At 47.5% G+C, this 22,162-nt stretch overlaps 2 protein-coding genes and 1 non-coding gene across 5 annotated transcripts in view; all 3 read right to left on the bottom strand.

The window, feature by feature from the left end:
- Positions 1-1,486: 1,486 nt before the first annotated feature.
- MRPS24 (mitochondrial ribosomal protein S24) lies at positions 1,487-4,242 on the bottom strand. The gene is made up of 4 exons (XM_017515368.2): positions 4,101-4,242; positions 3,953-4,021; positions 3,573-3,684; positions 1,487-1,913 (listed from the first exon to the last, which is right to left on the bottom strand). The coding sequence occupies exons 1-4, from the start codon at positions 4,137-4,139 to the stop codon at positions 1,630-1,632; spliced, it is 504 nt and encodes a 167-aa protein (XP_017370857.1). The 5' UTR covers positions 4,140-4,242; the 3' UTR covers positions 1,487-1,629.
- Positions 4,243-6,647: 2,405 nt separating this feature from the next.
- On the bottom strand, positions 6,648-6,812 carry LOC119469023. The gene has a single exon (XR_005197845.1). It is a non-coding gene; the product is annotated as a U1 spliceosomal RNA (small nuclear RNA).
- Positions 6,813-11,016: 4,204 nt separating this feature from the next.
- LOC108293797 (up-regulator of cell proliferation) overlaps positions 11,017-22,162 on the bottom strand; it is a 36,262-nt gene continuing 25,116 nt past the window's right edge. For all 3 annotated transcript variants that reach the window (XM_017515366.2, XM_017515367.2, XM_037733815.1), the window contains 3 exons: positions 16,991-17,041; positions 16,749-16,787; positions 11,017-14,379 (listed from right to left, as the gene is read on the bottom strand). In XM_017515366.2, coding sequence (XP_017370855.1) covers positions 11,786-14,379; positions 16,749-16,787; positions 16,991-17,041 — 2,684 coding nt within the window. In that variant the 3' untranslated portion in view covers positions 11,017-11,785. The remainder of the gene's footprint in view (positions 14,380-16,748; positions 16,788-16,990; positions 17,042-22,162) is intronic.

Raw genomic sequence — 22,162 nt, 5'->3', positions numbered from 1 at the left:
CTGAAATGAGTTAAGATTTTGGGAGACTGTTGGGAAGGCATGATTGGTTTTGAATTGTGAGAACATGAGATTTGGGAGGGGTCAGGGGTGGAATGATATGGTTTGGCTGTGTCGCCAGCCAAATCTCATCTTGAGTTGTAGCTCCCATAATTTCCACATGTTGTGGGAGGAACCCAGTGGGAGATAACTGAATCATGGGAGTGGTTTCCCCATTCTCATGGTAGTGAATAAGTCTCATGAGATCTGGAGGTTTTATAAAGGGAAAACCCTTTGGTTTGGTTATTATTCTCTTTTGTCTGCTATGTAAGACGTGCCTTTTGCCTTCTACCACGATTGCAAGGCCTCCCCAGCCATGTGGAACTGTAAGTCCGTTAAACATTTCTTTTCTTTTTTTTTTTTTCTTCAAGACGGGGTTTCACCATGTTGGTCAGACTGGTCTTGAACTCCCAACCTCAGGTGATCAGCCTGCCTTGACCTCCAAAGTGCTTGGATTACAGGCGTGAGCCACCGCGCCCGGCCCTGTTAAACATTTTTTTATAAATTACTCAGTCTCAGGTATGTCTTTATCAGCAGCATGAAAACGGACTAACACAGTCATGGTAAGAGTCAGGGTCAGGTTCAGAGTGAAGTTCAAAGTGAGCATTAGAGTCAAGGTCATGGTCAGACTCAGAGTGAGACACATGCCCAGAGAGGGCCTAGATGAGAGTGAGGGTGAAGGTTAGGCTGCATGTCAAGGTCTGGGTAAAGGTCAGCATTAGGGTCATGGTTAGAGTCAGGACCATTATCAAGTTCAGAGTAAAAAAGGTGTCAGGTTGAGGCTTAGGGTCAGGTTAAAGATATTAGGGTTATAGTCAAGATCGGCATGAGGTCAAGATATGAGGGTCAAGGTCAGGATCAGCAACCTCTATGCTACTTTCTGACACCAGGTACTGGCTTTTGTGGATGCAACTTTCTGAAATGCTCTTCCTCCGTTTACCTGCATGTCTTCCTCCTTCACGCGCTTGGACCATGCTGCCTCACACTCCCTGACCTTTCACTAGGATGTGAATGTCACAAAGGCAGTGATCTTGGAATGAAATGTTTTGCACATCAATGGGTCCCAAGCACAGAATAGGCACTCAATAAGAGTTTAACATCGATGAGTATGCATTAAAGTATTCCTGTAAAAAAGTACATCTGGGAATAAAATATAATAAACTGTTCACAGTAGTTCTCTCTGGAGTAGAATTGTAAGAAAGCGTCATAGACAATTTGATACCTGTTCATATTGTTTTGTTTCTTAAAAAGTAACACTGAATGGAACTTTCCATTTTGAGAGAAAGCAAATAACTTTAGTGTTTGACAGAATGATTGGCACAGGTACTCACCAAACTGTAGCTACAAATCAAACTTCAAACAACTGGCAGCAGCCTTCCTGCAAACCCTGGAGCACCGTCAAGGAAGTGCTACTCTAGTTCCCTCATCAAGAGTAAAAACAGAGAGGCAAGACAACATAGAGGGTCTTTATTAAAAGCAGCTGAGACCATGCCTCGGTCCTCTGAGGGGATGTATCTCCTCACGTTCCATTCCTTTCCCACATTTCCATTCTCTGCAGGCTACAGCTTGATGCACAAAAAAAGGGGGATCATCCTAGATATACTTATACACAACCTTTGAGGGCACAGTTTGGAGGTGGAGTCGCACAGGACATTTGAAAAAGTGGGACAGCAAAGTTTCACTATAGCCCACAAGGAAGTAGATTTTGTGTGCAGGCAACTGCCTCAGGACCAGGGCACAGATCTCCAACTGGTTAGCCCGGCGTTTTATAACCAGCTCGTCAGCCAGGCAGCCTGGGAAGGTACCCCACATGAACTTGCGAAGGAAAACATCCTCCACCGTTCGCTCTGCGGCATTGTCCTCCCCATCCAGGTTACCTGAAGAGGGAAGGGCATCATAGACAAGTCAACCTCATTGCCCGGCGGCCCTGCCGTAACTCGATAGTCAACATCCAAAAGCACTGAGCACAATCCCACCCTTCACCCCCACCCTCTTCTCTTCTCTTCTGCTAATAGAGTAAGAAAAACAATGCTTTAAAGTTCAAGGTATGTTATGTCATTAATTCTCAAGCCAATTCTGTTTAGTAGGTATTACCATTATTCTTATTTTACAAAAAGGAAGATGGAGGCCTGAGTCAGGGTACAAAACTCAGATGATGCCACCATATCTAACCCCTTTCCCAGCCTTTTTTGGCTGCCTTATAAAAACACTGGCCATCCCATGAGCCAGAAAGATGAGGCTACCAGCTATTTTGAGGTTAGGGACATGAATCTTCTCATGAGCTAGGTCTAGGGCTTCCACCAGTGGATTCTCAGTGTGAACCCTGGATCCCCTGCAGCCTTCACAATGTCCATTAAGAGTCTGCTCACATAAATCCAAACCTCAGACCAGAACCTGATAGAGTGGGGTACAAGCATCTGCATTTTAAGTAAGTTCTCTAGATGCATCTCAAACGTCCAAGTTGAGAACTCCCGTACTAAACAAAACACAGTTGGTTCTCAATAGCTCACAGCACTTATGTTCTATAAAGTCACTGCCAACACTGAGTGAATACTGAACCATTGCTCCTAGGGGAAATAAAGGGTTAGGCTCCTTCTAGCCTCTGAGCACCAAATTTTTGTTAGTAAGTCAATACATAACCTAGTTTCATTTGTTTCGGTTTAAAGACACCTTACTTAATATATATGGCTGATTCATTAACATTGAATTTAGGGCCAAGAGCAACTCATTCCTGAAGAAAAATTCTCTAATACACATATGTTCTCTTAAAGGCAATTCACAGCCTTCTCCTGCCTAGGAACACTAGATAGCACTTCAGCACTGCAGGACCATTTTAAACAGCAAAATCACTAACAAAAAGGACAAAAATGCAAAAAAAAAATCTAGACCATAAAAAGGATACTTACTGAGAATTGAAACAAGGCAGAGCCTTGCCCACCTCAGCTTGGAACATGCAGCTGGGGGCTGGCTGCTTTACCCATATCTCAGAGTGACCTTGAAAGTGTCCAGAGTATTGATTTGGGACTTAAAAATAAATTTTAGCCAGTAAAATCTGAAAATATGGAATTCATGAATAATGAGGGTCGTCTGTATATATTTATAGAGAAAAAGTTGTGCATGAGTGGAAAATTGCATTCCTTAGAGCGCACTCTTCAATGTTATCAAATTCTATAAGGGCTTCACTCCTTTCCTTGACTCTGAGCTTATTTTACAGCTCTGTAAGTTACAGACAACTGATAAGAATGCAAAATAATTCTTGTATGTATATATACAAGTAAAATAAGTTCTGTTCAGTGGAGGATCAATTGAATCCCTGCCCTCCATGGAAAAAGTCAGTTTTGCATCCATCTTCAAATTTGATTCAACATCCTGATCTATATATGTCTCTGCTTATTTTATGTCTCCTTTAAGTTGGTTCCACAGATTTCTGACCCTGACATTATTTCCCGAGTTAAAAGAAACCTGTGACACGTGTTCATTTTGTTTACAACACAATCGTATTAAGTGCTCCTTTTGGAGGACTGAGGTTCCCGCACCTGTGTGCAGCGACAGCCAGCCCTTACGGTGGGCGATGTAGTGCGGCGCGTGTGCCTCCTCGTAGGTCACCGGCTTGTCTCCCTTGCTTACGCGGACTCGGGCCGCCCGGTTCTAAGAGCAAAAGGGGCCGTGACTCCACGAGACCCCGCATCCACAACCCTACCCCGAGCCCTGTTCCCCCAATCAGCTGGCACTGCTCCCCGACCCCAACCCCAAGATCCCCGCGCCCCGACTCTAGCCCCGTCTCGGACCCCCACGCCACGCCCCCTTCAGCCCTCGCCGCGTCCCCGACCCCGACCCCAACCCCAGCCCCGACCCCGACCCCAGCCCCGACCCCTGCTCCGAGCCCGGCCCCCGCCCTCGCCCTGGCGGTGCTCACCTTGGCGCAGACCGCGGAGGTGTGCAGGGCGCGCCAAGTGCAAGGCAGCTCTCGGCTACAGGACAGCACCTGCGGAAGGAGGGCGCGTGAGGTGGAAACTAGGGACCCCACCTCCGACTCGCCGGGACCCGCCGCATCGTCCACTCACCCTTGGCCTCAGCAACCCGCTGCACACGGAAGCCGCCATCTTAAGTCGCGCGGAACGCAGCGCGTACCACAGCGTGCTGCGGAGTGGGGGCGGCTGCGGACGAGACCAAGTCGGAGGTGCAGGGGCGGGGCAGGGCCTCCGTGGGGCGGGCCTCTGCGGGGCGGGGCCGCGCGGCGCTGTGAGCTTTTACTCCCGCCTTCCTCGCATCCCTGTGAATGCTCAGCCTTGTGAATGCTTATCCCGCCGCTCTTCACTCTGTCACGATTGCTGCTTACATTAGATTTCAATCTGGAAATTTGAGGGTGCGAAACGTGAGATTTCCTCTTCAGCGCCAGTACCGGGAATGGGTGTGCGGCCCACCCGACCCAGCCCTGCCCAACCGCATTCCCGGGGCTCGAAGAGGAGTGAAGTGTTTTCCCAGGTCCTTGGAATTAGGCTGCTGAGTTCTGCCTCCAAATAATATTCGTAAAAAACAAAACAAAACAGAAAAACCCTCCAGGCTGTTATCAACAAATAAAGGAGAAACATGTTTTGGTTAAAACGTCACCCAATTCTTCAAGGATGACTAATGCAGCAGTTATGCAAGGATGGGTTTGCCACATGTGGCCATACTGGTGACTGGCTCCTGGGGAAGGAACATTTTAAGTATGGGGGAAGACCCAGAGAGCAAGGAAATTCATGAGAACATCTCAGGGCCTGCAATGCTCAAACCAGTGCGTCGCCACTATAATTGGAATCCAGTAATTATTAATGTCAAACGGAAAAATAGCAACACTGGATATTTTATTTTAGAACTCACCACGGTAATGGGTAAAACACGGGCTCTGGAGTCAGACCCATGTATAACAATCTTTGTATAGTTAAGACTCAGTTCTATTATCTGTAAAATGCGTCTTGGCCGGGCGCGGTGGCTCAAGCCTGTAATCCCAGCACTGTGGGAGGCCCAGGCGGGTGGATCACGAGGTCAAGAGATCGAGACCATCCTGGTCAACATGGTGAAACCCCGTCTCTACTAAAAATACAAAAAATTAGCTGGGCATGGTGGTGCGTGCCTGTAATCCCAGCTACTCAGGAGGCTGAGGCAGGAGAATTGCCTGAACCCAGGAGGCGGAGGTTGCGGTGAGCCGAGATCGCGCCGTTGCACTCCAGCCTGGGTAACATGAGTGAAACTCCGTCTCAAAAAAATAATAATAATAATAATAATGCGTCTTAATAATAGTACTACCTTATAGAGCCATTAGGATCGAGAGAGTATTTAATAAATGATGGGTTGTGTTTGGTTGAATCATGTGAAATTGCCAATATTTTGGCCGTTCTGGACCTACATCATTCTCCTTAATGGTACAGTACTTGCATACTGCTGCAGGTTCCTGTCAGGGGGAGGACGGCATTATGATCCCTGGGGAGGGGAAATGGAAGAAAGGTGGAAATGAGTTGCCCATGACCACACTGAGGAGAGGGAGAGAGGGATCAACACACAGTCTCTTGATTTCAGTCCAGTCCATTTTCCATGACCAAGACTCCTCTGATTACATGAAGGTAGGTTCTCAAAGAAACCCATAATAAAAGGACAAGGTCTTCCATGTCCACTTCCTCAGAAATGATTTATTCTTAATTTTTAAAAACTGTAGCCCCCAACTGTTCTGCATATTGAATAAAGGGACATAACAGGAATGAGATGCCCTCCAATCCATAACATTTTGCAAATGTAAGAACTTTCAACTTTTCCTAAGGAATCCTTTTCAACTGACGATATTTATTAAAGTTTTCATAATGTTCAAAAATTTTATAATTATTTTCATTAATTTACTCCAAGCTGGTGAGGATCATGGGATCTGGCATCTGAATTGCCTGAGTCCAAATCCTGGACCCAGTGTTTCCTGGCTATGTAACTGGGGCAAGTGACTGAACCTCCTGAGCCTCAGTTTCCCTCATCTGTAAACTGAGGACAGTAATGGTGGTTGTGAAAATTACAGTGTGATGTGCCTGCCAGAGGAAGAGAGCAGTTGTGGGTTTTGTTGTTGTTGTTTTTAATGAGTCTTTGATAGCCACATATCCTGTTAGGGAGATGAGCCAGTTATTGAGGCTTCTATGAGAACTCACAGCAACACCACCCTATCAGAGGAAAGGGGAAGGGGAAAGGAAAACAAGATACTTGGGCTGATCAGAGGCAGAGGTGGCAATGGCACAACACCTACTGGGGCCCAAGGTGGGCAGGAGCTGCATCAAGAAGGCTGTGATTGGGAATCAAGTTTTGCCCTTAAGGCAGTAGGCAATAAAATGGTTAAACTTATGCTTTTCTCTATTCAAGCCATTCTCCCTTATGCTTGAGGTGTCTCCGGAATTCCAAACCAATCTAGATCTTTCCAAGCATCACAATGGCCAATTCAGTGGCAGACATTTCTGGGGTTCCAATATCTTGTTACCTATCCTTTGTTAGCTTTGTTTATACTGCAATCGGGGAAAAGGGGTCATGTCTGTCTTCGTATGATTAAAATCGCTTAAAATGACTTTTATACATCAGTATGAATTGTTGGTGTTCTTTTTCAGGGGAAAGCGTGAACGGAGTCCCCCACTACCACAAATTATGCAGTCAAGTTTCCCACATTTGGGGAAATCGCAGGGGTCAGCACATTCAAAGTTCAGTGGATAAGCCTTGCCCTGGGAAAACCACCTTCGTGATCATGGTATGCTCCCCTGCCAGGTAAGTATAGTATGAACTGCTCTACTGTTTTAAATCATCAGCAGAAAAATCTGACAAGGGATGTTTTATTTTTCTGTAATTTCTATTTGTTGTTGTTTTGATGCACTTTCCTTCTCCTATCAATTCCATAAAGGAGGCAGTATTTCCAGGCTTCACAGAGCAGAAGACGGAAGCTCACAGACTCGCCTGAGGTTACGGAACTAGTAAATGGTAGCAGGCCTTTTGCTCCAAAGCATGTGCTCTTTCAGTTTCACTTCCTGGGGGCGAGGGTTCAGACCCATGTTAGGATCAGGAAATAGCCTGGGTTTCTAAGGCTTGCTGTAGACAGCTCCCAACTGGCCATCGTGGACTGCCTAGATATTGAGGACTGCCTGGGCAAAGGCCAGAGGCCTATGACCCCGCATGAAGGACCCATCTGCACCCTTCCTGGGGCCTAATGCAGGGACAAGGATGTAAGACTGCTTTTTCTCTGATGTGAGCCTTTGACGCAAACCAGGAACCAGAGGTTGCTCCTATGCTCTCAAAGCAGAGATTTGTAACCCCAATTGCATGACAGAGCCTTTGGGCCCCACACCACCTCTGTGGGGAGAGGGCAGGCTCTCACACTTTTAAAATGCTCCTTAGATGATTTCGATTTGCAATAGGGGCTGAGAACCAGTGCCCTGACCTCAGTTTATTTGGGAGACTCCCAAAATGTGTATTTGCAGAGCCCCTTTAGGGAAGAAGGCTGTTGGATAATCCTGGAAGATTATGGCAGCTCTCCAAGGGGTGTAGCCATAGCCCACGCCTGCCACTCTTAGTTACAAGGGCAGAGGGAGGGAGGGAGTCTGCTGGGAGGTCTGGACTTCTTTGAGATGATGTGTCCAGTTGGGTGCAGTGTAGCCACTATGGGCTCATCCAGAGTGCTCAGGGAATACAGCACTGGCTGGGCTGTGGAGACACGCTGTGTGAATGGGAGCCCTCAGCCCCACTATACTTCCAGAACCTGAAGAGTTTCGGAATCCAGCCTGGGGGCAGTGAGGTGCCATCTCCCTTCCTGTTGGTTGGAGGGTGAGCCAAGATCACTCCACTCATGGTAGTTCTCTTTACAACTGACTTATCCTAACTCAGAACTGCTGACACTTTACACTTTGTAAACCTGTGGTTTTTACATTATTCCTCCTGATTCTTTTTTTCCTAATAACAACTCGTTCACAAGAAAGATTCCCAGAGGCTCTCAGCTCTATTCTGAGAAATAGGTCAAACAACTGAAACCCTATGAGTAAAGCAGGGAGGCGTGTCAAACCAGATGCCAAGACAGCTCAGCCATTTTCCCTGAGAGGTCCCGCTCCATCCCCCCTACGTCCGTTCTCCTTCTGTTGAGGCACAAGGGCTGGGTTTGGTGGGTGAGGTCTCAAGCTATAATTACTGACGTCAGCTTTGGGGTCCCAAGGATCCACTCTCCTGTTATCAGAGCTGTGGGCAATTCAAAATGCCCAGTGCCACACTGGGACCCTGGGCTGTGGGTCCTGAAGAATTCAAACCGGTGCTTGGGGTAGAGGGGGGTGGACTCAAGAAAGACAGGACTGAGGGATGGGCCTCATGAGCTCCAGCCCTTGAGACTGCCACTCCCTGGCTCCCAGAAACCGTGAGATCTAGATATAATGGGCTCAGATGAGGAGACAAGGACAATGTGCTAAGGACCAAGAAGGGCACAGAGAGTCCCCTGAACCCTGTGTGGGCAAGAATGGAGATGCAACTGGCACCAGAGGCTGTTCGAGAGATGTGTCTACCAGAGACAGCCAGGGCCAGAGACAGGCAGAAGGGGCCCCCAGGCAGACAGCAGCATGGATGAAGCCATGGCCTCCAAAGTGAGCATGTGGCGGGGTGAGAGTGTGGTCGACAAAATGACATGAGACCAGGACCAAGGTCATCTTGACTCTTGTGCAGTCCTGATTCATCAGTGTTCTTAAAGCTGCACTCTGGTGAAATTTTGTTGGAGTCTTAGAAGAATTCAGGATGGGTGTATGGCCAAATCATTTTATTAGTGACTTAGAGGATTTTCTCTTTTACCGGGCTAATACACCACACCTAAGGAGTTGGAGCAGCTACCGGATCAGGTTTATATTACATATATATAGACTACACAACACTGGATCAGGTTTTTATATTGTATATATATATAGACTACACAACACCAGCCCCACTAGGTACTGTGTTTCAGTAAATTAAGATAATATTGGTGAGAAGGTGCTGTTTTACATACCATTAAGAAGGAAAAATGTTAATTCCAAATTCTTTAAGAAGGAAAAGAAAAAAAGGGGAAAAAAAAGGAAAAATGGCTGCAAATTCTCTTAAGCTTCCATTGATTGATTAAAAGATGAACCCTGATCTGACATGTTAAAATGTTTGAGGCTGATGCAGAAGGCAGTTTCCTCTGCACAAGCCTCATGGGTGTGCAGAATGGTGTAGACATGGAGATGGGTGCCTCACTTGTCCTATGCACAGACTAGCTCTTCCACCACAGGGCAGGCACCGTGTAAGCACCTTCCATTCCTACACAGGTGCCAGTAGGGGGAACTAAGACTTGGAGAAGCCAAGTAACTTTGCTCAAGGGTCATATAATTAGTAGGAAGCAAGGCCGAGGTTCAGAACCAGGCTGGGCATCCAATGTGCTGAAGCAAGCTACACCCCATCTCACAGAAGAGGCGAAGACACTCTTGGTCCTTGTCAAGCACTCTTCAGGCCCATTTCCTCCAAGATGGTACTAGCTTGGTTTCACAGTTTCATCAGACGGGACCCCTTGTGAGCACATGGCCACGCTCCGGTGAGCAGCCTGCTGCCCTATCCACCTTTCTGGATGGTTCTCTCTGCTAAGCTTGGCTCTAAGAACATGACTGTCCAGTAGCCCCATGGCAAGTTCTGGGGCTTCTCAGACCTGAAGGTGACCATTTTGAGCTCCAGATGTGCCAGGCAGGTCCTGGGTGTTGTGTTCTTTGAAATCCTAAGAAAAGCAGCACTGACTGGAGGGCTGAAGGCAAGGCCCATCCACAGTTCACACACTTGAAACATTGATCCTTCAAAAAGGGTGGGAGGAGGCCAGGCATGGTGGCTCACACTTGTAATCCAGCACTTTGGGAGGCTGAGGCAGGTGGATAACTTAAGGCCAGGGGGTCAAGACCAGCCTGGCCAACATGGTGAAACCCCATCTCTACTAAAAATACAAACATTCTTTGTATTTTTATGATGATGGATGCCTGTAGTCCCAGCTAATTGGGAGGCTGAGCATCACTGGAATCCAGGAAGTGGAGGTTGCAGTGAGACCTCACCACTGTATTGCAGCGCAGCGCAGGCAACAGAGCAGAAAAAAAAAAAAAAAAAAAAAAAAAAAAAAAAAAAAAAGGAAAGGTTTTCCTAAACTTATTAGCAAGAGACCAGGTTTGCAAAGAACCAGGCTCCTGGAACACAGAGGCAACAGTTTGGATGTCCTGGGAGCAGCAGGTGGAGCATCTGTAAAATCCAGAAACCCACAGCAGGCAGGCTGCCAGGCACCTCCAGAAGAGGGACCAGGAAGCCTTTTGTTCAAGAAAGGATTCCAGTCCAGAGGACTGGTAAGCTCCCAAGAGCTGAAGGCTCCCCTTGCTGAGTCTGGTGAAAGGAGGACAAGAAACAGGAGCTCTTGGGAAAGGGGCTGGTTTCTCTCAAGTCAAGACACACAAAGAGAAAGAGGCTCCAAGCCCTACCCAAGGCCCGAATGGTGGCAGGTGGGCTGTGGATAAGGTTAAGGAGGACGTCAGAGGTGGCACTGGCACTGATGCGGCTGCCCAGGGATGAGCCCAGAAGTTGTGGGAGTATGGAGAGGATGAGAGGAAGAGGTGCAGGGCTGGGCGTGACAGCACCACCCCTCATCCGCTCCAGCTTTGCCCATCCAGGAGTTAGCCTGGGGCAGGGGCTTACCTGTTCTAGGCTTCCTTTTCCTCACCTGTGAAATGGGGTGACAATGGAAAGACCTCAGTTACTGTGAAAGTATTTAGTTTCAATCCCCAGTAACAGCTGAAGAATGGCTCCTGGCTTAAAGAGAGGGAACAGGATGGCTTTTTTTAGTGGGGCATCTCTGCGCTACCATTCCAGATACTGCCTTAAATACCCCTTCCTCAGACAGATGCTGCTCTCTTCTTTGAGAAACAAGAATTAAGGCACAGACGGGCAGAATCTGCCCATTACTATCATTTGTGCATTCATTCATTCAACAGACATTTATTAAGCGTCTACAATGTGCCAGGCCCTGGGGACACAGAGCTGGAGAATGTACAGTCCCTGCCCTCAAGGAGCTCACAGTCTGGGGGACACACATGTAAACACATGAGTTACAACGCACTGCGTGAAGTGTGTGGCAGAGGTATAACAAAGTGCTGTGGGGCACAACAGGGCGACCAATGAACTCTTCCTGGGCAGGGGTCAGGGAAGCCTTCACAGATCAGTCAATAAATACGGTGCCATGGGAGTGCCTTGCACACCACCAGCACTTACATCTCGAATGCTGGTCCACTGGAGGCCCTTGGGTTGAGCTGGAGCAAGGCCTGCCTCTGCTTTCTCAGGACAACTTCCCCACCTCTGTCCTGGGACCACCTGCCTGCCTGGGCCTGTAGTGACTCAGGACGCTGCTCCCACTCCAGGGGCCAGTGACAGAGAGCAGCTGTACAGAGGGCCCACCCCACGGGATCCTTGACAGGAGCTGAGACAGAACAAACTTCTGCTTGTCTCCCTACCCTGGGCGCTGTTATATTCCTGGTAACACGTCTGAGCTGGTCTGTGAGGTCACCTCCTCTCTGAACGCTGTTGAGGAGACCCCAAACCCTCTGTCTTTTGCTTGTCTTCTCATGTCGATTGGGCACCGGCCATTCTCAGGCACCAGGGCACAGCCCCACATGGATGCCCCATCAGACAGGGCTGCCCCATCAGACAGCAGCCTCCTACACCTGACCCGGGTTTCTCTGCACACTCACAGCCGTCTCACCAGCTCAATGAGCTGCTGGATGTTTTTGTTTTGGTTGGAGAGGCCGTTCCTGATGTTTTCGAGTAGACATCTCTTCAATTCAAATATGGCTTCACTGTAGGCCAAGCTCACCGCGGCCATGGGAGGTGCTCCGTGCCACAGGCCAGGGATGTGCCAGATATGCTGCTTCTCAGGATCGCAGAAGGCCAGGCCTGCCAGTGCCCGGAAGCCGTCACCCTGTTTCTCCATCTGGGCTGCAGCTCTGCTCAGGTCACCAGGTGGATCCAGGAGCTGTCTCTTGTCTCTTGGCCTGGGGCCAGGAACAGATACATCATGAAGGTTCTGGTATACAAACTGGTAGTTGGGCATGTGCCCTGTTTTTTCCAGCCTCAGAAATGCATGCAGAATAGCTGCTGGAATGTCCTTGGTTTCAGCTAAGCTGATCACGGTGACGTTGCTCAGCCCCATGAGCAGAGTGGCCAAGGAAGCCTCCAGCTCAAACCTGTCCCCAGCTGAGGTCAAGGCCCCACCTATCAACCCCCCGGAGTCTATCACCAGGATGTGGTCACAGCCCAGGTCCTGGCTGAAGCCCTCGGCCACTGTGATGAGCTGCATGAAGGCTCCCCGAGGACCGCAGCTCTTCCCTGTGGCAAACCGCAGCCCAAACATGGTGTTGAGGAGCGTGGACTTGCCTGTGCACGGCACCCCAAGGGCTGACAGGACCACCAGCCTTGAGCGTCTCTCCAGTCGGATGTGCAGCTCCTTCAGGAGCCCCGTGACCCAGCGGACAGGCATGCTCAGGGTGCTCCCATCGATCAGCTCCAGAGGCAGCCCTGTCAGCAGCAGCTCCGAGGCCAAGCCGGGGAAGTGGGCAAAACGCCTCTGGCCTGCCGGCAGCCTTCCTGCCTCCACAAGGCAGCTCTCGGCCTCATAAAACTGTCCCATCTCCCGCAGGAAGTGTTCCACCCCCAGGGGCTCAGGCCAGAGCGGCTCCCCCAAGTCTGTGGGGCCCCCGTGCTTTGGTCTCAGGGTGAGAAGCGTCTCCGGAGGCTGTCTCAGTCTTGGCTGGGCCACCCGCGCCAAGCCCCACTCCATCCACCTCAGGAAGTACTGCTTCTCACTCAGGGAGGGGCTGCTGACCCCCGAGATGAACTCCTGCACCCCCGAGGAGGGATCGTGGCCGTTCTGCTGCATTCGAAGTTCTAGCAGCCGCCGCCTCAGCTCAGCCCTGTGTTTCTCGGGGGGGTCCACGGCCCACTGGAGCTGGCAGAACTCCTTCTCCACTTGGGCTGCCTTTCTCCAGGGGTCCCCCTGCAGCCTCAGCTCATCCCTTCGGTAGGCATCCGAGTCCTTGATTTTCCTGGTAATCCTCTCCATCCGGTCTTTCGCCTTCTGACACTCCTCACAGTCCTCGTCGACCTTTAGGCCCAGCTTGCGGGCTGCGTGTGCCATGTCCTCCACAGACACCCGCCTGCAGGGTGCCCGCAGCACATTCCCGACGATGGCCCGGATCCTCTTCACGAAGCTGTCGCTGTCGGTGCTGCTGACCTTCACCAGGACATGCGAGTGGTCTATTTTCAGCACAGGAATTAACTTATTCAGAAATCTCAGGTTTGTGTTACGTTTCCCACGGTAGGGACTCAGGATGAAGTAGTATTTTGTGGTTGACTCCTTCATGGAGTACAGCAATTTGTATTCCTTCTTACTGATATTGTCAGTCAATATGAACACGGCGGAGGAGATTTCTGTCAAGAGCTTAAACTGCAGCCAGTGAGACCCGATGTCACCTCTCAGGTTCAGAAAGGCCACAGGTTCTGGGAAAATGTCCAGGTCCTCCCTTCCGCTGGGAAAAAACCAGGAAATTTCTACCAACCCATCCGAAATCTCCCGGGCATTGGTACCCAAGTTGAGGTCCCGATGCCAGAAGCAGTCCCACTGCCTGTGGCCTGGGCTGAGGACGGCGTTGAGAAGCTGAGACTTGGAGTTGCTACTGACATCCATGCGCACGAAGGCGAAGGCGGGCGCCCTGGACAAGACCACGTTGTCTTCCCGGAAGCTCCCCACGCCCCTTGGGGGCTGGGACCACCATGTCCTCACAATGCCCCGCATGGCCCACAGCAGAAATGTATGGTAGTGGTTCTCTGAGTCAGGCAACACGAGCGGGAGTGCAAACTGGCAGAGACCCATTTTCAACAGTATTTCTTGTTGCAGGAAACTGTCTGAGGAGAGCAGCAGGGCACAGAGAAGGTCTAAGGGGTTCACTGGCGTGTCCGGGGTGGGCAGCTCAGAAAATGAATAAATGTCAGCAGCAAGGTCATCAGCGGGGTCCCAGTAGATGATTTCCTCTTCCATCTGGCTCTCCTTCTCCACAGGCCTGGCATCTGGGAGCACGTCCAGCACCATGGTGGTATTCCTGGCATCAGCATTGAGGGCCTGCAGCTTCCTGAGGAAATTCCAGGGCAAGTCTTTGGGAACCTGAGGGGCCCAGTTCTTCATGCTGTCAAAACTGATCTGTAGAGAGTCCTGGAGACTGAGTTTCTGGACCTGGTACGTCTCTAGGCCCAAAAGTGACAGCATTTCTTGAAACCTGCTTCTCTCCACTGTGGAAAGAAATGAAGATGTAAGTGCTCACCCTGTGTTTCTGAGCTAGGGGCCAGGGAAGAGCTGGTAAGGGAGAGCTCAGCAGGATGGGAAGGACAGTGATGACCCCTGTCAGAGAGCAGCATGCAGGCACAGGAGGCTCGGAGTGCACTCAAGACTGACCTGAGATCAAGGCAGGGCTGGAACCCTGACATCAAGGTACAAAAAGTACCAACCTAACCATAGATACGTGTGACATTAAAAAAAATAAAAGAAAGAAAGAACAGATATAGAGAAGCTACATTTAACAGCTGGATGAGTTTTTGCAAAAGCCAGATTTCTGGTCTTTCTAGAAACCTGTAAGATCTAACACTAAACTCAAAATTAATTGGCTACAGTGAGCAGCACGTGACTCCTAGCAACTCCTAGCAGCTGAATGCAGGCCTCATCTCCCTATTGTGTTGCTTCTGTGGGCTACTCAGAGTCACCAGGAAGTTCTCACAGGAGGCATAATCACTGAATTGCTCCTCTGGCTTCCTAGTTAATGTTTTGTTTTTGCTTTTATATCTCTCTACAAATAAGTTAGAGAATACTTTACAGGAACTAGAAAGAAATCACTAAGCATAGAAAGCAATCATAGCTACACAACCTTATTAGGCAAACCTGAGATCAATAATGCAGGTTTTCTTTTTTTTCCTTTTTTTACACAGGGTCTCACTCTGTTACCCAGGCTATAGCGCAGTGGCATGATTTTGGTTCATTGTAGCCTCAACCTCCTGGGCTCAAGAGATCCTCCCACCTCTGCCTCCCAAGTAGCTGGGCTACGGGTGTGTGCCATCACACCTGGCTAATCCTTGTATTTTTTTTTGTAGAGAAGGGTTTTCACCATGTTGCCTAGGCTGGTCTCAAACCCAAATTCAAGCAATCCACCTGCCTAGGCCTCTCAAAGGGCTGGGATTATAGGTGTGAGCCATGGTGCCTGGCTACAATGTAGCTTTTAATTTTAAATGTATTAAAATATTCAGTGCAGGCTATTAGTAGGGGAGCACTTATTTGAGCAGATACTCAAGTATCACCCTATACAATGGAAAATCTTATAAGCTAGAAGCTTGGAACAGTATTGCTACCTCTGAAGGTTCCAAGGTGCACGTCTTGGCCCAGCACCTTGCTAATGTTCATGCTGCATATAATTAGTACACTTAAAATTTGTTGTTTCTGTTTGAGACAGTGTCTCACTCTGTCACCCGGGCTGGAGTGCAGTGTATGATCACAGCTCACTCTAGCCTTGACCTCCCAGGCTCAAGTGATCCACCCATTTCAGCCTCTGAGGAGCTGGGACTACAGGTGCACACTATGCTTGGCTAGCTTTTTATGTTTTGTAGAGATGGGATTTTGCCACGTTGCCTAGGCTGGCCTTGAACTCTCCGGCTCAAGTGATCTGCCCGCCTCTGCCTCCCAAAGTGCTGGGATTATAGGAGTGAACCACCACATGCCCGGTCACTTTAAATATTAACGCATGAAACAAATACAAATTCTACTCCCCTGCAGGCTTTTTTCCAGTTCCTTACTCAAGAGAGGAAGCAATGTGTCTGACGCTGCTTTGCATGCTTAGATAAACCATGAAAGGAAACACTAGGTGACCCAGCCCTCTGCCTGTTTCCCAAGAAGGTGACGTGAGGGATTCAAGACCACTTCCCATACGACCAGCAGGAGTCATAGTGCTGGACGCTGGGCTCAGAGTTCCACAGGCAGTGCAGCCACAGGACTGCCCACAGAACACTGGGGACCTATGAACTTGTTACAAAAACAAAAGACCTGCATGGGAAGAGTCACACTGTAGCAAAACACGTGCTACTCAAGTTTCCCAGCTTTGCCTGAATGAAACCAGGAACATTGTTTTTCTTGTCCAGACGTGGAACAACTTTTTATTTTTTAAGTAGCATGGTAGTAAAAGGCAATGGGGAAAAGACAAAACAGTCCCGCCCAGTGTGTGGCCCTTGGCAGGCTGTTTGGAAGCTCTAGGCCCAGGATCTTGATCTGCAAATGAAGGCGTTGGCCCACATAAATGGTTTCCAAACCAGGCCGTACATTAGACTCACTCCAGGAACTTGTTAAAAAATGAAACATCTCTGGGTTTTACCTCCAAACATGCTAACTTATTACAGGTAGTGAGTATGTTGGGTGGTGGGGGGCCTGGTTACTCTACATGGTTAGCAAGCTTCCAAGGGCTTTTTTTTTTGTAATATCATTAATGATGTAGAAGCAGGGCATCCTAAACCTGAGTGCCCTGCCTCCCCAGGTGACTTGATACAGTCAGGTGGGGGAACTGCCAGTCTAGATGATAACCCCCTTTCACAAAACAGAAAGGTAAGGCAGAGAAAATGCTTACCTGTTGGAAAATCATTGTCCTGAGCCTCATTTGCACCATCTATGGAAAAAGCAATGGAAAATGAAGTGTCAATCAAATAATGCACCCTTGGCTGACACAAATTAATTGAAACTAAACCTAGAACCCTCCTTTCTCACCAAGATGGCAACTTCTCCCAATTGTTCTAAATATAAAATCCCGGTTATCTGTCACTTTACCCATTCCCTCTCCCCAATCCGTTTGCAAAATCATGTAGTTTCTACCTCCATAACGGAACTCGCAATCATCTCCTTCCATTTCTCTCCATTCCAAATCTAGAAGAAAAAAGAAACCACATATATTTAATCAGCAAGTTAGCACCTTTCTGTCAAAAATTCCAGTTGCTCATGCCTGTAACCCCAGCTCTTTGGGAGGCTGAAGCAGGAGTGCCTGGGTCCAGGAGAGTTTGAGACCAGCCTGGGCAACAAAGCAACACCCTGTGTCTATGAAGACTTTTTTTAAAAAAAATTAGGCCAGGCATGGTGGCTCATGCCTGTAATCCCAGCACTGTGAGAGGCTGAGGTCAGGATTTTGAGACCAGCCAGCCTGGCCGACATGGTGAAACCCTGTCTCTACTAAAAAATACAAAAATTAGCGTGGTGTCGCATGCCTGTAATTCCAGCTACTTGGGAGGCTGAGACACAAGAATCGCTTGAACCCAGGAGGTGGAGGTTGCAGTGAACTGAGATTGTGCCACTGGACTCAAGCCTGGGTGACAGAATGAGGCTGTCTCACAAACAAACTAAGAAACTAACAAAAATTAACTGGGCATGGTGCCAGGAGCCTGTGGTCTCAGCTGAGGCTGAGGCAGGAGGATTACTTGAGCCTGGGAGGTCAAGGGTGCAGTGAGCTGTGATTCCAGCCTGGGCATTAGAGCAAGACCCTGTTTCAAAAAGAAAAAAAAACACCAAAAAACCAACAAAAAAGGTCAAGTGACAATATGGTGGCTGTTTTAGTGCTATTATTGGTTTTAGTTTTTCCTATGTAAATGTAGTTTTGCCACCAAAAAATACATCACAAGGTAGGAGTAATAGCTACACACAAGACACAGATTTGCTCTAGGATGTATCTTTATAGAATTTTCTAAACTTTGGCAAAATAAAACAAGAATAACCACAAAATGTATATAGATTAACCTTTGCTGTTAGAAACTGTTTAAAATGTGAGTTGACAGAAATTCCTTGACTAGTTAAAAATTCACCACCTCTTATCAATGTTATTTGTATTCCAGCGTAAGGAATTTTTGTAATCACTTAAAATTAAAATGTACTTCAGAGCACAAATACACAGGGGTGACATACAGGGAAAGACACAGTGGGGAGGAGTGGTGACTTAGAAGTAAACTGTTATTTGTCCAGTCTCCAAACATCACGAAGTGTCCATCAACATTAATATCTTAATTACAGAATGTGTTTAATGTAATGCTAGTCAGATATTTACATATGAATGAAGACCGAAAGCTCTCTAGATCTGCTTGCACGCACATAACATAAAGGATAGAACAAGAGGCTTGGGAAGGCAGGAGCAAGACTTCTCAGTGCATGTTTTGACAATTTTGACCTTGATCCAAGTATAAGTAACACTTGGGTTCCAAAATGTTTATTTTTAAAACTTTATAAATGAAGACTCGGATGTTTTCAGATTTACGTTTTCTCATGATTTCCATGTAATCAGACAGATAAACCTAACATTTCGAACTGTCTTCTCTGATGATGTCTCTGGGAGATGGACATGTGAAAAGCAGGAAAGAGAAAAAGGGAAAAAGAAAATGGGGTCCAGGAAAGCATGAGAAGATAAGAAGGCACAAGATCCACACACATCAACCACAATGTCAAGTAGTCCAAAGGTTACTTTATTCAAGTGAGGAAAAGACACCAGAACAAATTTTCCAAGGAATCCAAAATGCCACATGAGGAGAAAAAATGGTTAAGAGACGAGAATGGCAAAGTCTAAAGATGCCAGACATAGGGTTGGGGTGGTTCTGAGAGTAGTTTTAAGCTGGAGTCAGGAGTAACCTCCGGACACAGAGAAAAAATGGCCTTGCTTGGTTGGGGATGGGAAATAGCTCTGAGGTGGATTTAACAGGTGGATGAGGTCAAGGAGGCACAAAATAGTCAAAGACTGAGGGTACCAAACTAAGGAAACCACTGACTAGGGTTGGGAGAGAGCCTGATGTTCTGTAGCCATCAGCAGATTGTGGGACATGTGGAAGACGAGGCAGCAGGGCTCCAGGCAAAGACACAAAGCAGCAAACATAGGGGGCCAGTGAGGGCTAAGCTCCATGAGCCAAGGTCTCCACTATACTTCACGTTGGGCAGGAACTGACCTAACGATGAGATAAGCTCTGACTCAGTGGGAGTACTGGGCTCATATGGAACACGAGGACAGAGTTTAGGCCAGGCCCTACCACCATGGTGAGCCCATTGTTGGAAAGCTCCAAGTAAGGCAATTAAAACCATTTTCAGGCCAGGTGGGGTGGCTCAGGTCTGTAATCACAGCACTTTGGAAGGGCAAGGCGGGAGGATTGCTTGAGTTTGGGAGTTCGAGACCAGCCTGGGCACAAAAGCAAGACCCTGTCTCTACAAAAAAAATTTTAAAAAATTAGTTGGGTGCAGTGGCTCACACCTGTAGTCTTAGCTACCTGGCAGGAGAATCCCTTGAGGCCAGGAGGTCAAGGCTGCAGTGAGCTACAATGGCCACCACTGCACTCTGGCCTGGATGATAGAGTGAGACAAAAACAGAACGAACTATGAAGTAGAATCCTCAGAATTACGTAAGATAAATACATTCTATAGTGTGCTTATATAAAGAATAAACCAGGCAAAACGAATCCATCCTTTCAGAAGTCAGGAACAATGACAGACGAGAGGTCAAGTGACTAGAAGGAGGGGCATGGGTTTTCTTCAGCTTTCTGATATGGTTTCTGGCTTGCATCGGTAAGTTCATGTTTGTGAAAATTTCTCAAGCTATTAATTTGAGTACTTTTCTGAATGTATAGTGTACTATGTTGTTTTTTTTCAAGACACTCTGTTGCCCAGGCTGGAGTATGGTGGTGCGATCTTGGCTCACTGCAACCTCCACGTCCCAGGCTCAAGCAATTCTCCTGCCTCAGCCTCCCAAGTAGCTAAGACTACAGGCGCCTACCACCAACCCCACTAATTGTTGTGTTTTTAGTGACAGAATTTTACCACATTGGTCAGGCTGATCTTGAACTCCTGTCCTCAAGTGATCTGCCTGCCTCGGCCTCCCAAAGTGTTGGGATTACATGCATGAGCCACTGCACCTGGCCTGTATAGCATACTTTAATACAACTTGTTTTTAATCCTATAGGCTTAAAACCTTGCTTTAAGTCTTTAAAATGAAGCATATGCTCAAGAGAAACTCATGCAACTCGTGAAGAACAGTAAAAAATAACCACTGGAGGCTTATTCAGTAGAGAGATACACAGAGATCAAAGTTTGGGGAAGAACCAGAGTGTCTCTGTGCCTCAGTTTCCTCAAATGAAACAGGGATTGAAAAGTACCTTAGAGGTTACTGTTAAAATTAACTAAGACAACCTAGCTCACAATAAGCATCCAATGATGCCATTCCCTCTCCTCATCCCCTCCCCATGCTTTCTTTCCCATTCGTCTAGAGCAATGCTCTCTAAGAGAATCTCCCAAGATGAAGTTCTCCATCTGCAATGCCAAAGCTATAGCTGTTCGCCAGGCAGGCTGCTCAGCAAACACAGCTAGAGTACTTAGGAACTGAAGTTTTAATTCTGTTGAATTTTAAACAATGTGCCTAGTGGTTACTGTGTTGAATAGCATAATTCTAGATGCAGAGAAACTGAAGGGCTCTGGGCAATTACTGCTTGATTCCAATTCTGCTATAAGCCTTGACCAATTGGCCAATCAACCCCATGGTGTCTACCTCCAGAATTTAAGTTCCACGAAGGGCTTTGAGCCTTTTCATTTACTATTATTTACAATATCCCAGTGCTTACAACAATGCCAGTACATGGTAAATACTCAAAAAATATTTGTTTGAATAAATAAAATAGTTACTTTTTTCTATAGAGACAGTGTCTCACTATGCTGTGCAGGCTAGTCTCAAACTCCTGGGTTCAGGAGATCGTCTTGCCTTGGCCCCTAAAGTGCTGGGATTACAGGTGTGAGCCACGGTATCCAGCCTAAAATAAAATTTGATTAACCAAAACTTATTTGCATATTTTTGTGAATTTTTGTTTTTGTGTAACACTATTACTATCCAATAGAATACATTCTTTGTTTTTTTTGGCACTTAAAACAGTTTTTTGTGGTTTTTTAGCACATTCATTTTAAGAAGAACCTAATTTATAAAAGATATATGTAAAATGAGTTACTGGCTGGGCATGGTGGCTCACGCCTATAATCCCAGCACTTTGGGAGGCCAAGGCAGGTGGGGTGGATAACCTGAAGTCAGGAGTTCAAGACCAGCCTGTCCAACATGGTGAAACCTCATCTCTACTAAAAATGGAAAAATCAGTCATGCGTAGTGGTGCATGCCTATAATCTCAGCTACTTGGGAGGCTGAGGATGGAGAATCACTTGATCCTGGGAGGTGAAAGTTGCAGTGAGCCAAGATCGAGCCACTGCACTCCAGCCTGGGCAACAAGGGTGAAACTCGGTCTCAAAACATAAAACATAAAATACAAAACAAAATAAAATGAGATAGTAAGAGAACTAAACATATCTGGAGTGTGGCCACCATACCTTAAAGGTGAATTTACAAAGGGTGGTGTGACAGCCCCACCCCCAAATCCTCTGAGAAAGAAAAACCAGCCTACGTGGATCATAACCAGGAAGACTACAAGCCCCAGTGTGCTCTTGGACAATCCCAATTTATACCTGTTCCCAAAATTACATCCCTTTCACTCTTAGAAGTGCCCTGTTTAGAAGATAAACTATATAGTCACCTTAACTATAACCTACAATGGCAGTTATGCTAAAACTGGGATAATGTGTTTCTGTTAAATTGTGTGATAATCATCTGTTTAACTGAATCCTGGGAATACTTACTCCATTTTCCAGAATAAAGTGCTCCCCACAAAACAAACAAAAGCCCTATTTTGAATATAAGAGGAATGCTTAAAAGACCCTGAGATGGAATCTTCTTGTAAAAGGAAAAATAAGGAGAGAGATCCAAGATGGCTGATCACTAGCAGCTCGGGATTGTAGCTCCCAGTGAATGCGCAGAGAACGAGAGGACACCACACTTTCAGACGAATTTTTGTTGCTCATGCACCAGGAGATTCCCAGCGGAGGAGCCCCACGGGTCACCAGCGCGACTCTTGTGGCTGGCGAGGCGGTTTTGCCGCTGCCTTGGTGCGGTGGTTCTTGGTGCAGAGTCAGAAAAGCACCATCAATCTTTTTTTT

Source organism: Cebus imitator, unplaced genomic scaffold, assembly GCF_001604975.1.
Source record: "Cebus imitator isolate Cc_AM_T3 unplaced genomic scaffold, Cebus_imitator-1.0 Scaffold548, whole genome shotgun sequence".
NCBI classification, from domain to species: domain Eukaryota; kingdom Metazoa; phylum Chordata; class Mammalia; order Primates; family Cebidae; genus Cebus; species Cebus imitator.
Note: the sequence above shows the minus strand (reverse complement) of the source record. Positions and strands in the feature narration are given on the sequence as shown.

What these genes read in the sequence shown, in the direction of transcription:
- MRPS24 (XM_017515368.2), bottom strand. Translation starts at nt 4,139, where the DNA reads ATGGCGGCTTCCGTGTGCAGCGGGTTGCTGAGGCCAAGG. An exon ending in CCTCCGCGGTCTGCGCCAAG is followed by an intron (nt 3,685 to 3,952) that starts GTGAGCACCGCC and finishes TTTTGCTCTTAG; the next exon opens with AACCGGGCGGCCCGAGTCCG. An exon ending in CTGGCTGTCGCTGCACACAG is followed by an intron (nt 1,914 to 3,572) that starts GTGCGGGAACCT and finishes TTCCCTCTTCAG; the next exon opens with GTAACCTGGATGGGGAGGAC.